The 12,546-nt window shown below is 48.5% G+C and overlaps 1 protein-coding gene across 1 annotated transcript; it reads right to left on the bottom strand.

Annotated features, from left to right (window-relative positions):
• Positions 1–1,501: 1,501 nt before the first annotated feature.
• LOC134166102 (phospholipase DDHD1-like) lies at positions 1,502–8,972 on the bottom strand. Its single transcript, XM_062623407.1, is given in 6 exon segments — positions 1,502–1,869; positions 1,872–1,928; positions 1,931–2,248; positions 2,251–2,561; positions 2,563–2,801; positions 8,886–8,972. Coding segments are annotated over 6 exon segments (1,293 nt in total). The 3' UTR covers positions 1,502–1,588.
• Positions 8,973–12,546: the final 3,574 nt, after the last annotated feature.

Consider the following 12,546-nt stretch of genomic DNA (forward strand, 5'->3'; position numbering starts at 1 on the left):
AGTTCAGCCTGGAGAAGAGAAGGCTGCATGGAGACCTCATAGCAGCCTTCCAGTATTTGAAGGGGACCTGTAAGGATGCTGGGGAGGGCCTCTTCATTAGGGGCTACAGTGACAGTACAAGGGGTAATGGGTTCGAGCTTAAACAGGGGAAGTTTAGATTGGATATGAGAAAGAAGGTCTTTACTGTGAGGGTGGTGAGGTGCTGGAATGGGTTGCCCAGGGAAGTTATGAATGCTCCTTCCCTGGTGCTGTTCAAGGGCAGGTTGGACAGAGCCTTCGGTGATAATGGTTTAGTGCAAGGCATCACTCCCTTTCACAGAGGGGTTGGAATTTGATGATCTTAAGGTCCTTGCCAACACTTTCTATGATTATATATCTGCTTTATGTTTCTTTGTGGGGAAGTACGGGTTCAGTTGAGTTCTCCTCCATAAACTGTAAACTATTTTTATCGTTCTTCATAAAGTTCAACTGAATGCTTTGCTGTGAAAAATATGGTACTATGACAGTTTTTCAGCCTTTCCTCCCTAAAGAAGCTGCTGTGTAAATCTGTTGTGTTACCTCTTGTGTCTCAGACATCAGTAATGGTTTTGGTATTGGCTTTAGGGTGACTGTCAATCTGAGTTTCAAGCTCTTTTAACCTTCCCCAGACAGCACTGCTGCCTGTTAGGCATAAACTGTATTGTTCTTTTGAAGCACTTGACAAAGTCTACTAGTTTCACTTCACTTTTCACATCACATGTATGTTAATTGCTGAGAAACTGTGCATAAAAAAGTCATGAGATACTCCATACTTGAATTGTCTGTACAGTAATACTGTAGATAGCAAATACATTTTCCTGGTTTCAGCTATTAACAGTTATTTTCCAGTTATTTTAGTAGCTGGCACAGTGCTGTGGTTTTGCTCTAGTCTGGAAATAATGCTGATAACCACCGCTGGTTTTCGTTCTTGCTGAGTAATGCTTACTTCGATCAAGGACTTTTCAGTCTCTCAAGCTCTGCCAGTGAGGAGGGGCACAAGAAGACAGGAGGGAGCAGAGACAGAACACCTGACCCAAGCCAGCCAAAGGGGTATTACATACCACAGCACATCATGCCCAGTGTAAAAACTGGGGGGGTTAATCAGAAGTTATCGATCACTGCTAGGGTCAGGCTGGGTTGAATGATAAAGGGCTCAGCAGAGATTGGCACAGGTGCTGGCTTAGGTAGCTGCTAGTCCTTTGGGATACCTGCCATGAGAGTCAGTGTCACGTGGGGGCTCCTGCTGCCTTGCTGTTCCAGGCAGGTGAATACTGAATGGATTTTGTTGTTCCTAAACAGCTAAGGCCAATCTCTGCAAACACTCATTACATTATAGTGATGAGTGCTTGTGGCTCTAACAGGTCTCTCTGAAACCAACAGAGGTGTTTATGGGAGCATTCCCAGCATTTACAAGCTTTTTCAGAACTCAGTGTCTTGAACTGTAGGGTTCAAGGAAGCTCGAGCTGTTGCTGTGCACTAAAAGCGGCGCCCCCGCCGCTGTGGCCTTCTTGTCATCCTCCTTGTCTCTGTCTTTTCCTGCCTCGAGTGTCTGTGGGGTGGCTGTACTAGATCAACCAAATCTGGAATAAAGCATCCCGCCGAGGCCCTTCCTGATGCTTGCAGCTCCTAATATACTTGCCTTGCCTATGTTTGTTACAGACTTCCCATAGTGGCGTCGAGCCATGTCTGGTGAAGTAGTTGGGCTTGGTACAGTTGACACACTTTCACTATTGGTAACTGAGGTAGGTTCATTTGTTGGGTTGAGAAAACTTGGCTTCATACACTCATAAAGTAGAGGGTTTACAGTGCTGTACCAGTGGATCTGAATAGGCGAGATATTGCTGTAGTGTTCAGAATTAAAGGTTCTGATCTATAGGCCACTGTATCTGTTGGGTGAAAAACAGTTAGCAGTTACAAATTGTTCTGGGCAGAATATGGTCTTGACTACCAGAGTTTCCTGGACAGATGCCACACAATGCCAAAAACATTGCTAATGGAGATCCCACACAGAAGAAATTCTCTACCTTAAATTGTAAGACATGTGGTTCTGAAATGGTGGATGCCTTTAACCATTGTAACCTCTCTCTTATCTCTTTCAACCAGTTTTTAGTTATATGAAGTTCTTCAAGTAAATGTTGCTCTTCATAGCTCATCCAGTGGTCTTGAAGCTCCTCCTCTTCCTTCTGCACCAAGTTTTCATAAAACCTGACCGGGTTCCAGCCAGTCATGATGTGATGACACAGCCGAGTGAGTGGGACACAATTGAGACTTGCCCTCCTTTCTCCTCAAAGTCTTGATTTCGGGCACAGATGAGTGTGTATAGCTGGTTCAGCTCTTGCTGCAACCCTTTCACTGGTTCATCCCTGTAAAGAGGACGGGTGTAATACATCATACCCATTGCATTGCTGCTCAGCATATCCCGTAAACCTTGTACTTTAACTGGAGTAATGGAGTCCACAGTGTCTTCATCAAGGGTAAGTTTTGACTTCCATTCAACTGGAAGAAATTCAGAAAGTTTTGAGAGATCAGAAAAATACTTCTGTTTTTCTTAAAGCATCTCACATCATAGCTGTATTTCTGATGATCCTTCCTTGGTCCATTTTCTGCCCAATAACATGCAAGCAAACAGAATGTGACTAATTTATGGCGGCTTGTTTCTGTTCGATTGGGTTGGAGAACTGGCAGTGTAAATGGGAGGTTGCGTCTGCCTGTGTGCAGGCCTGCTGGATAGGTGGGAAATGGTTGTAGAGAAGAGTACGGAAACGAAGGCTCCGATGTCGTTGCTGTCAGGCAGTAGAATTCGAGCGAATGCAGCAGTGGCGGTTAAATCCTTTTCGGGTGACTGTGTTCTGCCTGCTGGGGGGCGGGGGGCATCCTGTCTAAGGTAAACTTCACCCTCAGCATGGGGGAGGCAGCTTTTCTGAAGTCACGGTGTTTGATGACGCAGTGCCGTTTCAGGTACCCGTTAAGGTACCCCCCCCCCCCCCGCTCCCCTGTGCTCCAGGCGAGGGATGAGTACAAGTAATTAAAACGGGTGGTATATCCTGCACAGAACTTTGGCGCTCCGCAGTGTGTTTTCACAGTGGTGCTTTTTGACAGGCTTGAAGCCAAGAGGTGGCTTTACGTTGCAGATTGCAAGATGACAGAGCCCTGAGCTTTGGGGAAGCAGGACGGGAAGGTTGACTGCTTCGTTAACAGCTGAACTCTTCTCTGGCTCTGACTACCTGCTCTCTCTGCATGTGGGGAGACTGGGAGCACTTCAAGTGGCAAAGGCTTAAGTTTGCGGCATCCTTTCCCTTTCCTTTGTATGATGACTTACTGGCATGATTTACTGGCCTGCTGTATCAGCCCGTTGCTTTAATAGGCTGCGTGCTAAGAGGGGCTACAGCATAAATGTTAGCGCCACTGGCTGGCTGTGAAGCTTGGCTTGGTTCCAAGGCTAGGGCCACGCTTGATGTCTTGGAGGTCACACAGCCGTTTTCTTGGGTGGCAGGAGGGCACATGGGAGCAGGGCCTAGCAGTATGCCCCAGGCTTAGCAAACTGGCTGAGAAATGGCAAGTCTGGCACTGGGCTCAGTGCACGGCATCCCAGACCTGTAAGGTGAATGGGGCAGAGAATGAAGTCCTATACAGTGATGGCTCCAAGTGACCGTGAGGAAGAAGGAGCAAGGGCTGAGTCCTGTGGGGTAGGCGAGAGGAGCATGCCCCACAGCTGCTGTTTGAGGCAGGCATGGAGCCAAGGTGTGCACCTGCCATTCTGTGGCCTCCCTTCTCCTCCATCATGCGCTTTGGCTTTTCATTTGTGAGGATGCTGCTCAAGATGTAAAAGTGCGTCCGAGCATTTCAGCGCAGTGAATAAGAAGGAGGCCTCTGTATGCTTAAAGATCAGTGGTAAAGGCTCTGATTATTGCTCTTTTTAAGACATTTAACAGAGAGTAGGAGTGAATACAGCAGCAGAACTTAACTCTTGCAAGGGAAAGGTTGCATTTGACAGAAAGCCTGGTGCTCGTGGTATTTCTGTGGTTTTGGTGGCAGAGGTCAGGAGGGGTATCCATCTCGGTCCAAGAGATTTCAGCTTTGTGGCTGTGTAAAGGCTTTTATTCAACAGTGAAGCCTGAACGAATACTCACAATAAATAATGGGAATTATTCTGTATGGGACTGAGAGGTCGCATGTCTCCAGATCCATTTGGCAAACTGGGCTGGAGGGTTTACTGTGCTAGGTAGCTGGCAAAAACTGTGGGTGAAAATTTTGGTGTTGATTTCTCCTTTGTAAAGAATACACTTTCTGCAAGCTCCGTAAATTACTGACGGGGTGGTATGATACAGAGCACTGTAGGGTTTTGGGTATTGCTCTGTACGAGGCCTTTGGGCACTCCTCCATCTGCTTGGGTTTGTTATTTCTCACGTGCTGTATGTTTCAGCTAGTGAAAGGGATGTGACATTGGGGATGACGCTTGTTTGGCAACAGGAAAATCCTGCGTTCTGTCCTGAATCCTTCAGCTTCAGTGCTGTGATGTTGAGCAGCTCACCTTGTGTGTTTGGATTTCACTGCTGTGAAGGGTGGAAGGGCAGGGAAAAGAAGGTGAGAAAACATGGCTGTTGCTACTCTTCAGCATTTTGGAAACTGTGATAGTCATGACTGAGAAACTGATGTGCTGATATGCCCGTCTCTCTTCTGCTTCCTTCTCCCTTCAAATGTGTGCTCTGCTGCAGCAGTTGCAAACTGAGGATCTTCAGGTGAATTAAGTTATCTGCACACTCTGTCAGTTGCAGTTACTGAAAACTGGTGGATAAATATTTTGTTGTTACGGATGTGAAGAATTTCCAGTTGTCTCATAACTTGGCTTTCCAAGTGGCCATGATTAGTATGATTGCACGTATGCAGAATGGATGCAATTTCCTAATCTTGGTATGCAGGTGAATCCGGTAGCATAGTCAGAGCACTCTGAAATGTGTGTGTGTTGTCCTGGCGTCCCTGGTCTCTTCTCTCGAGTCAGCCCTGCAGGGAAGGGTAAATGATGGACAACAGTCTGAGAAGCCCTCTGTTCCCACCCCTAAAGCCAAGTCTTTGCAGCTAAACCCAGAAGAGTCTTGAAAAGAGGCCGTACTGCTCATTTTGGTAGATAAAAAGAAGGCGGTGCTGTGCAGAAGTAAAATATGGCCATATCCACGTTTAAAATGCTGTAAATGCAGCAAAACATTTTCTTCTAAAGGGAGTAATGCTGAGCCTTTTCACTGAGAAGCTATGATGAATGATGCAGCTTGATTTCATTCCATGCCTTCTCACAGCTTTCCAGAGCAGGTCTGAAACCATGCTCATAACTAATTTGTTTTGCAAGTCCTGTTGATAGAGGCAAGTTGGTGATGCTGCATTGCCGTCAGCTGATGTAGGTGAGGCAAAGTCTGAAACAGTGTCTTGTTGGAGTTCATCTGTCTCAGGAGGGGGTATCCCTCCTGAGCTAAAACACCCTGTGAACACCTGTCAGTTTTGCTCGTACACTGCTAGCAGCCCTGCTTGTAGAAACTCAGCCCAGTTTTCTCCAGAGCAAAATGCCTAGCTGATCCCGGGCATGTTTTGTGGGCTGCTGGGGGGGTGTTTAGTTCACAGTTCTTTATTGCCTGGACTTTCTGAGCCTGGATGGAGTCTGTTGCCTTGCGACAGGCCTGCAGGCGAAGCTCCCCCACAGAGCAGAAATGCTCACAGGGAAGTGGATTTTTCAAGTAGGTTTGTTGGGGTTGGGTTTGTTTTGTTTCTTCAGTGGGGGTTCCAAGTTGTAATAGGCCCTTCACAGTATCATAGTATCACAGTATGCTAGAGATTGGAAGGGACCTCGAAAGATCATCCAGTCCAATCCCCCTGCCGGAGCAGGAACACCTAGATAATACACAGGAATGTCTCCAGGGAAGGAGACTCCACAACCTCCCTGGGCAGCCTGTTCCAGTGTTCCGTCACCCTCACTGAGAAGAAGTTTCTTCTCAAGTTTAAGTGGAACCTCTTGTGTTCCAGTTTGTACCCATTACCCCTTGTCCTATCATTGTTTGCCACTGAGTAGAGCCTGGCTCCATCCTCGTGACACTCCCCCTTTATATATTTATAGACACTTATAAGGTCACCCCTCAGTCTCCTCTTCTCCAAACTATAGAGACCCAGCTCCCTCAGTCTTTCCTCATAAGGGAGATGCTCCACTCCCTTAATCATCTTAGTTGCCCTGCGCTGGACTCTCTCCAGCAGGTCCCTGTCCTTCTTGAACTGAGGGGCCCAGAACTGGACACAATATTCCAGATGGGGTCTCACCAGGGCAGAGTAGAGGGGAAGGAGGACCTCTCTCGACCTACTAACCACCCCCCTTCTAATACACCCCAGGATGCCATTGGCCTTCTTAGCCACAAGGGCACAGTGTTGGCTCATGGTCATCCTGTCGTCCACTAGGACCCCCAGGTCCCTCTCCCCTACACTGCTCTCTAACAGGTCGTTTCCCAACCTATACTGGAACCTGGGGTTGTTCCTGCCCAGATGCAGGACTCTACACTTTCCCTTGTTATATTTCATCCAGTTATTCCCTGCCCAACTCTCCAGCCTGTCCAGGTCTCGCTGGATGGCAGCACAGCCTTCTGGCGTGTCAGCCACTCCTCCCAGCTTAGTGTCATCAGCAAACTTGCTGATAGTACACTCGATTCCCTCATCTAAATCGTTGATGAATATATTAAATAATACCGGTCCCAGTACTGACCCTTGAGGCACTCCACTAGTTACAGGCCTCCAACTAGACTCAGCCCCATAGACTACAACTCTCTGGCTTCTCTCCTTCAGCCAGTTCGCAGTCCACCTCACTACCTGATCATCCAGTCCACACTTCCTCAATTTAGCCGTGAGGATGCTGTGGGAGACTGTGTCAAATGCTTTGCTGAAGTCAAGGTAGACCACATCCACTGCTCTGCCATCATCCATCCACCGTGTTATTTCCTCATAAAAGGCTAAGAGATTGGTCAAACATGATTTCCCCCGGTGAAGCCATGTTGACTGCCCCTCATAACCCTCTTATCCTTGATATGCCTTAAGATGGCACCAAGGACAAGGTGTTCCATCACTTTCCCAGGGATGGAGGTGAGGCTGACCGGTCTATAGTTACCCGGGTCCTCCTTCTTGCCTTTTTTGAAGACTGGAGTGACATTTGCCTTCCTCCAGTCCTCAGGCACCTCTCCCGTTTCCCAAGACTTGGTAAAGATGATGGCGAGTGGTCTAGCAATGACTTCTGCCAGTTCCCTCAGCACCCGCGGGTGCATCCCATCTGGACCCATGGATTTATGGATGTCCAGATTGCTCAACTGGTCTCTAACCCATTCCTCATCGACTAAGGCAAACCGCTCCGTCGACCTGACTTCATCTAAGGTCTCAGGGGTACAGGGCTCTTCAGGACTGCCTGCAGCAGAGTAGACAGAGACAAAGAAGGCATTCAGTAACTCTGCCATCTCTGCATCTTCTGTCACCAGGGCACCCATTCCATTCATCAGTGGGCCTACATTGCCTCTGGTGTTAGTTTTGTCTGCCATGTACTTGAAAAAGCTCTTTTTGCTGTCCTTCACCCTTCTTGCCAGGTTTAATTCTAAGGATGCCTTAGTCCTCCTAGCTGCCTTCCTACATCCTCTAGCAGCAGCCTTATATTCCTCCCAAGTGGCCAGCCCCTCCTTCCATGACCTGTAAACTCTCCTCTTCCACTTGAGCATACCCAGCAATTCCCTATTTAGCCACGCAGGTCTCTTGGCCCTCTTCCTTGACTTCCTACGTGTCGGGATGCTCCGATCTTGAGCATGGAAAAAGCAGTCCTTGAATGTCAACCAACTATCTCGGGCCCCTTTACCTTCAAGCAGCCTTGCCCATGGGATTTCCCCTAGCAATTGCTTGAAAAGGCCAAAGTTTGCCCTGCTAAAGTCCAGGGTTGCAATTCTACTTGGTATTCTACTAGTCCTACCACACAAGATCCTGAACTCCACCATCTCGTGGTCGCTGCAACCAAGGCAGCCCTCAACCCTTACTGCTTCAACCAGATCCTCCTTGTTAGTGAGGATGAGATCCAGCAGCGCTCCTCTCCTGGTCGGCTCATCCACCATTTGCAGGAGGAAGTTATCATCCATACACTGGAGGAACCTCCTGGACTGCGGCTGGGTTGCGGAGTGGTCCTTCCAGCAAACATCAGGGAAGTTAAAATCCCCCACGACGACCACGGCCTGTGACTGTGAGGCCGCTCTCAGCTGCCTGTAGAAGGCCTCGTCAACTTCCTCACCCTGATCTGGTGGTCTGTAACAGACACCTACAACAGTATCCCCCCTGCCAGCCTGCCCCTTAATTCTCACCCACAGACTCTCAACTCACTCATCATCTGTCCCTGGACAGAACTCGGTGCATTGTAGTTCCTCCCGCACATAAAGAGCAACCCCACCACCCCTCCTGGCTGGCCTGTCTTTCCTGAAAAGGACATAGCCCTCCATGACTATATTCCAGTCATGTGAGCTGTCCCACCACATCTCTGTAATTGCCACCAGATCATAGTCTCCTGACTTAACACAGGTTTCCAACTCCTCCTGCTTATTTCCCATGCTGCGCGCATTGGTGTGGTGTGAGTCCTGTTTTAACTCGAAAGGAAGCCCAAAACAGCCAAGCAGGTGAGGAACAGAAGAGTGTCGGGCAGACTCACTGAGTCTGTTTCAGCTCCTCCTCATAAGGCAGCTGCTTGTAAGTAGGTCCTGCCACGTGTTGTTATAACGTCACAAGCAACATTTAAGGTAGACTTGACGGTCACATGCCAGTATTAAAGGAAGAAAGGTGGAGAAGCCCAGAACTTTTCCTAGAGGAGAGCGCTGACGTACACGTTTGGCTTGATACGTGTACTCTGCAAGCGCAGGGTAATGGTCTGCAAAGTCGGATTTGCAGAAGGGCACGCCGATTCTTGCCATAATCTGTGTCTCTGCAAGCTCTTAAACGCACAAGTTCAGGCTGGGAACCTGGGTTAGGTGGAAAGAGGCTGGGCAGTATTGTGTCCCCAGTCAGTACAGGCAGCAAAACGGTTACTTGGGCTTTCAAGCTGGAAACGACGGTGCAGTTTTGAGTCCGAGTTCAGTGCTGTTTGATGGATCTCAAGTCTCCTGTAGGAAGTGGTATACTGAAGATCCATGAGCTCCACAGGTTCAGCTGCACCAAAATGAAATCATTCAGGCAGTATGTTTTGGTTCAGGATCTCGTGCCTGTGGCTCTTTGAGGAAAATGCAGAAGAATGTGGAGCTGTGTGTGGGAAGATTGAAAATGAGGCAGCTGAACGCATTGCACAAGGCGTGTTACACTAACCTCCCATGGAACAGGCTGGAAGCTTGTTTTGGTTTGTGCACGGCTGATGGGGAGAAAGATCTAGAATTCTTGTTAATTTCTGTGCCTTTTGATACGGTATCCTTTTTGTGAAATAACAGCATTCCACTATTTATGTGTGCAGAGCTTGCCCCTGGAGACCAGTCGATCACCCACCAGCGCTGTAGGGGATCAGGCTATCCTGACGGAAAGCTTTCTTCAACAGGAACCTGACACAGGATTCTCCCTTTCCACAGAAAATCTTCAACCAAACATCACAGAAGACTGTGGAAGTGGCAGGGAATCTCAGAAATTGAGTTGCAGGGATCAGCTCTCACCGAGCAATCACCTGGTGAGTAGTTTCCGGCGTAGGGTTGAGCAAATCCTCTTGTTCAGCGAATGAGCAATTTGTGGAACTGGTAACTCGCACCGCATCAGAGATGTGTTCATTTATTGTTTTTTAGATTAACAGAGTGTATTTGACTGAGATGATTTAATACTGCACTCACAACCTAAGGGGGTTACTCAGCAAAGCCTGCAGGAGCTGCAAGGGCTGCTATGAGGTCTCCACACAGCCTTCTCCGCTACAGGCTGAACAGCCCCAACTCTCTCAGCCTGTCTTGGTCTGTTGTGGCCTCCTCTGCACTTGCTCCAACAACTCCATGTCCTTCTTCCGCTGAGGACAGCGGAACTGTGCACGGTGCTGCAAGTGAGGCCTCACAACCCTCCCCTTCTATTTTTGTGGGGTTCTGTTGTGGGGTTTTGTTTGCTTTGCTTTGGTTTGGTTTTGTTTGGTTTTTGGTTTTTGTTTTTTTTTTTTGGGGGGGGGGGTGGTTTGGTTTTGGTTGTTTTTTTGTTGTTTTTTTTTTTTGGGGGGGGGGGGTTAGTTTGGGTTTTGGTTTGTTTTTGTTGTTTCTGTGGTTGGCTTTTCGCATCCAGTTCCCAAGGAATTTAAAAATGGCTTCGAAGCGCTCGCAGGCTCAGTTCTGCACTACTGCCCCTTAGCACGTTCTGGAACCCCCGGGCACGCCGCGGCGCGACGGAGCTCCCATTGTTAGCTCACATTATTCGCTCCCCCTGCGGCGGGGCGGGGCGGCTTATCCGCATCAGGCCGGAGCGCCGAAGCGCGGCCAGCAGCGGCGTCACGGAGCTGCACGTTAAGGCGGACGGGAGCAGCTTCCCGGCGCCTGCCTGCAGCTGCCGGGGACAACCCGCGGGGAAGGGCGGGCCGGGGCCAGCAGCCGTTGGTGCTCCCCGCAGCCCGTCGCGGTCGTCGCGCGGCGACGTGAGCTCTGCCACCTCCCGTTGTGTAAGTTAATAACGGAACAGTTGCTTTAGAGCAAGACGGGAGCTCCTGACTGAATTAACCAGCTAGGCCAGAAGCCGTCGGGGAGGAAAGCTTGTGTTTACATACACAGCTTGTTTGCAGAAAGTAAAAGCAAAGGCGTTTGTACCTTGTTGAAATAGGTTACAGTAGTAATGCCCGTGCACCCTCAAATGGATGCTGCATCAGTACGGTTGAAAAGCTGGCCCTGTCAAAGGCACCTGCAAACCCTGGATAGTTCAGGGAAATGTAGATTTTACTGCTGGACGCTCACATGCTTCATAGCCCTGTCAAGGATAAGTTGGTGACAGAGCAGGCTTCCCCAGCAGCCTGTTTAGTCAAACATGGGCATGCATCTCTCTGCATATGTTATTACCCTGTGACATCCGTGCAGTGGCTGAACGTTTGGAGACCAGGAATGTAGAATTAAAGAAACACCAGTTAAAAAGAAGTTGGAATTCTTTCAGTATGTGCTTCCTGCTTCTCCTGCCTTTGTTTATTTTTAAATTCAAGTGGACCTCTTGTTCTTTTAAGGCTGTTTATTTACCAGCAAAAGTGACATTTTTCACGGTTCTGAGGAGGGAACAAATATTAAGGGTTGGTTTGCTTTCAGATCTGTAAACTTAGTGTGCACATCTACTACTTAGTCTCGCTAGCTGCAGGTTGAGGTGGGTGCCTGAGAGGCATCCCGTCTTTCCCATCCGTATCTTTGTATGGCTTGCAGAAGGGTTATCCCATGTTATCTTACCTGGGATTAAAACCATGACCCAGAGATCAGCTCCTTCATCTAATCATCAAAGCATCTGTGCTCCTGTTGACTGTCACTTGCTCTAAGTGGGTTCACAAGGTTTCACATCATGCTAGTGCGGCCTCTTCCCCAGCCGTAAATCATTTTGCTCACTCAGGAGTGTGAGATGCTGCAAATGAATGTCACAAACTGAAACAGAAATGTTTTCAGTCGTATTTCTTCCTGTTGGAGATTTGTTGCTTCTACTGAGGTGTTCCTGCGCTTTAATCTAGGCTTGCTCTCCATGTCTTTGTGTTTCCAGGCTTGTTTCTTTTCTTCTGCTGTTACAGGGGTGGGAGGGGGTCGCTCTCTTGCAGTAATTGATGCAACGTCCTTCCCCTTGTTTTCTCCTTGCTTCCTCAACACTGCTGCTTTGAATTTGTATTTGGAGTTACCTTTTAATCTGTAGCTGTATTTTTAATGCTTGTTTTTTTCTCTCCACTCCTTCCCCTTTCCACAGCTGTTTCCATTCATCACAGGGCTATCTGGCTGTCTGAAGGGAGTGCCCTGATGGCATATTTGAAGTTGAACTAACTGTAGTGGAGCCTATAGCCTGGCTTGTCATACTCTTGGCCAAGCCTGTAGTTCTCTTTAAGAGCTGCCCTGAAATGCAGCATCACTGCTGGGGGAAGGGGAAAATGGATATCTTGGTTCTCCCATTCATCCTGGAATTCCTGGGATGCCAGTGGGACAGCTCAGGCTCTGTGCATAGCTCCCTGGAGATCTTGACCCAGACCCCTTGCTTTAGGCAGGTATTCATACAGCTGCCATGTAGCTCGCTGGGTTGAATGATGAAGGGCTCAGCAGAGATTGGCACAGATGCTGGCTTAGGTAGCTGCTAGTCCTTTGGGAAACGTGCCATGAGAGTCAGCGTCACGTGGGGGCTCCTGCTGCCTTGCTGTTCCAGGCAGGTGAATACTGAACAGATTTTGTTGTTCCTAAACATCTTAGGCCAATCTCTGCAAACACTCGTTACAATATAGTGGTGAGTGCTTGTGGCTTGTTTGTGGCTCTAACAGGTCTCTCTGAAACCAGCAGAGGTGTTTATGGGAGCATTCCCAGCATTTACAAGCTTTTC

The sequence above is a fragment of the Pezoporus occidentalis genome, unplaced genomic scaffold (assembly GCF_034315485.1).
Source record: "Pezoporus occidentalis ecotype Australia unplaced genomic scaffold, CSIRO_AGI_Poc_V1 ctg252, whole genome shotgun sequence".
Lineage (NCBI taxonomy): Eukaryota > Metazoa > Chordata > Aves > Psittaciformes > Psittacidae > Pezoporus > Pezoporus occidentalis.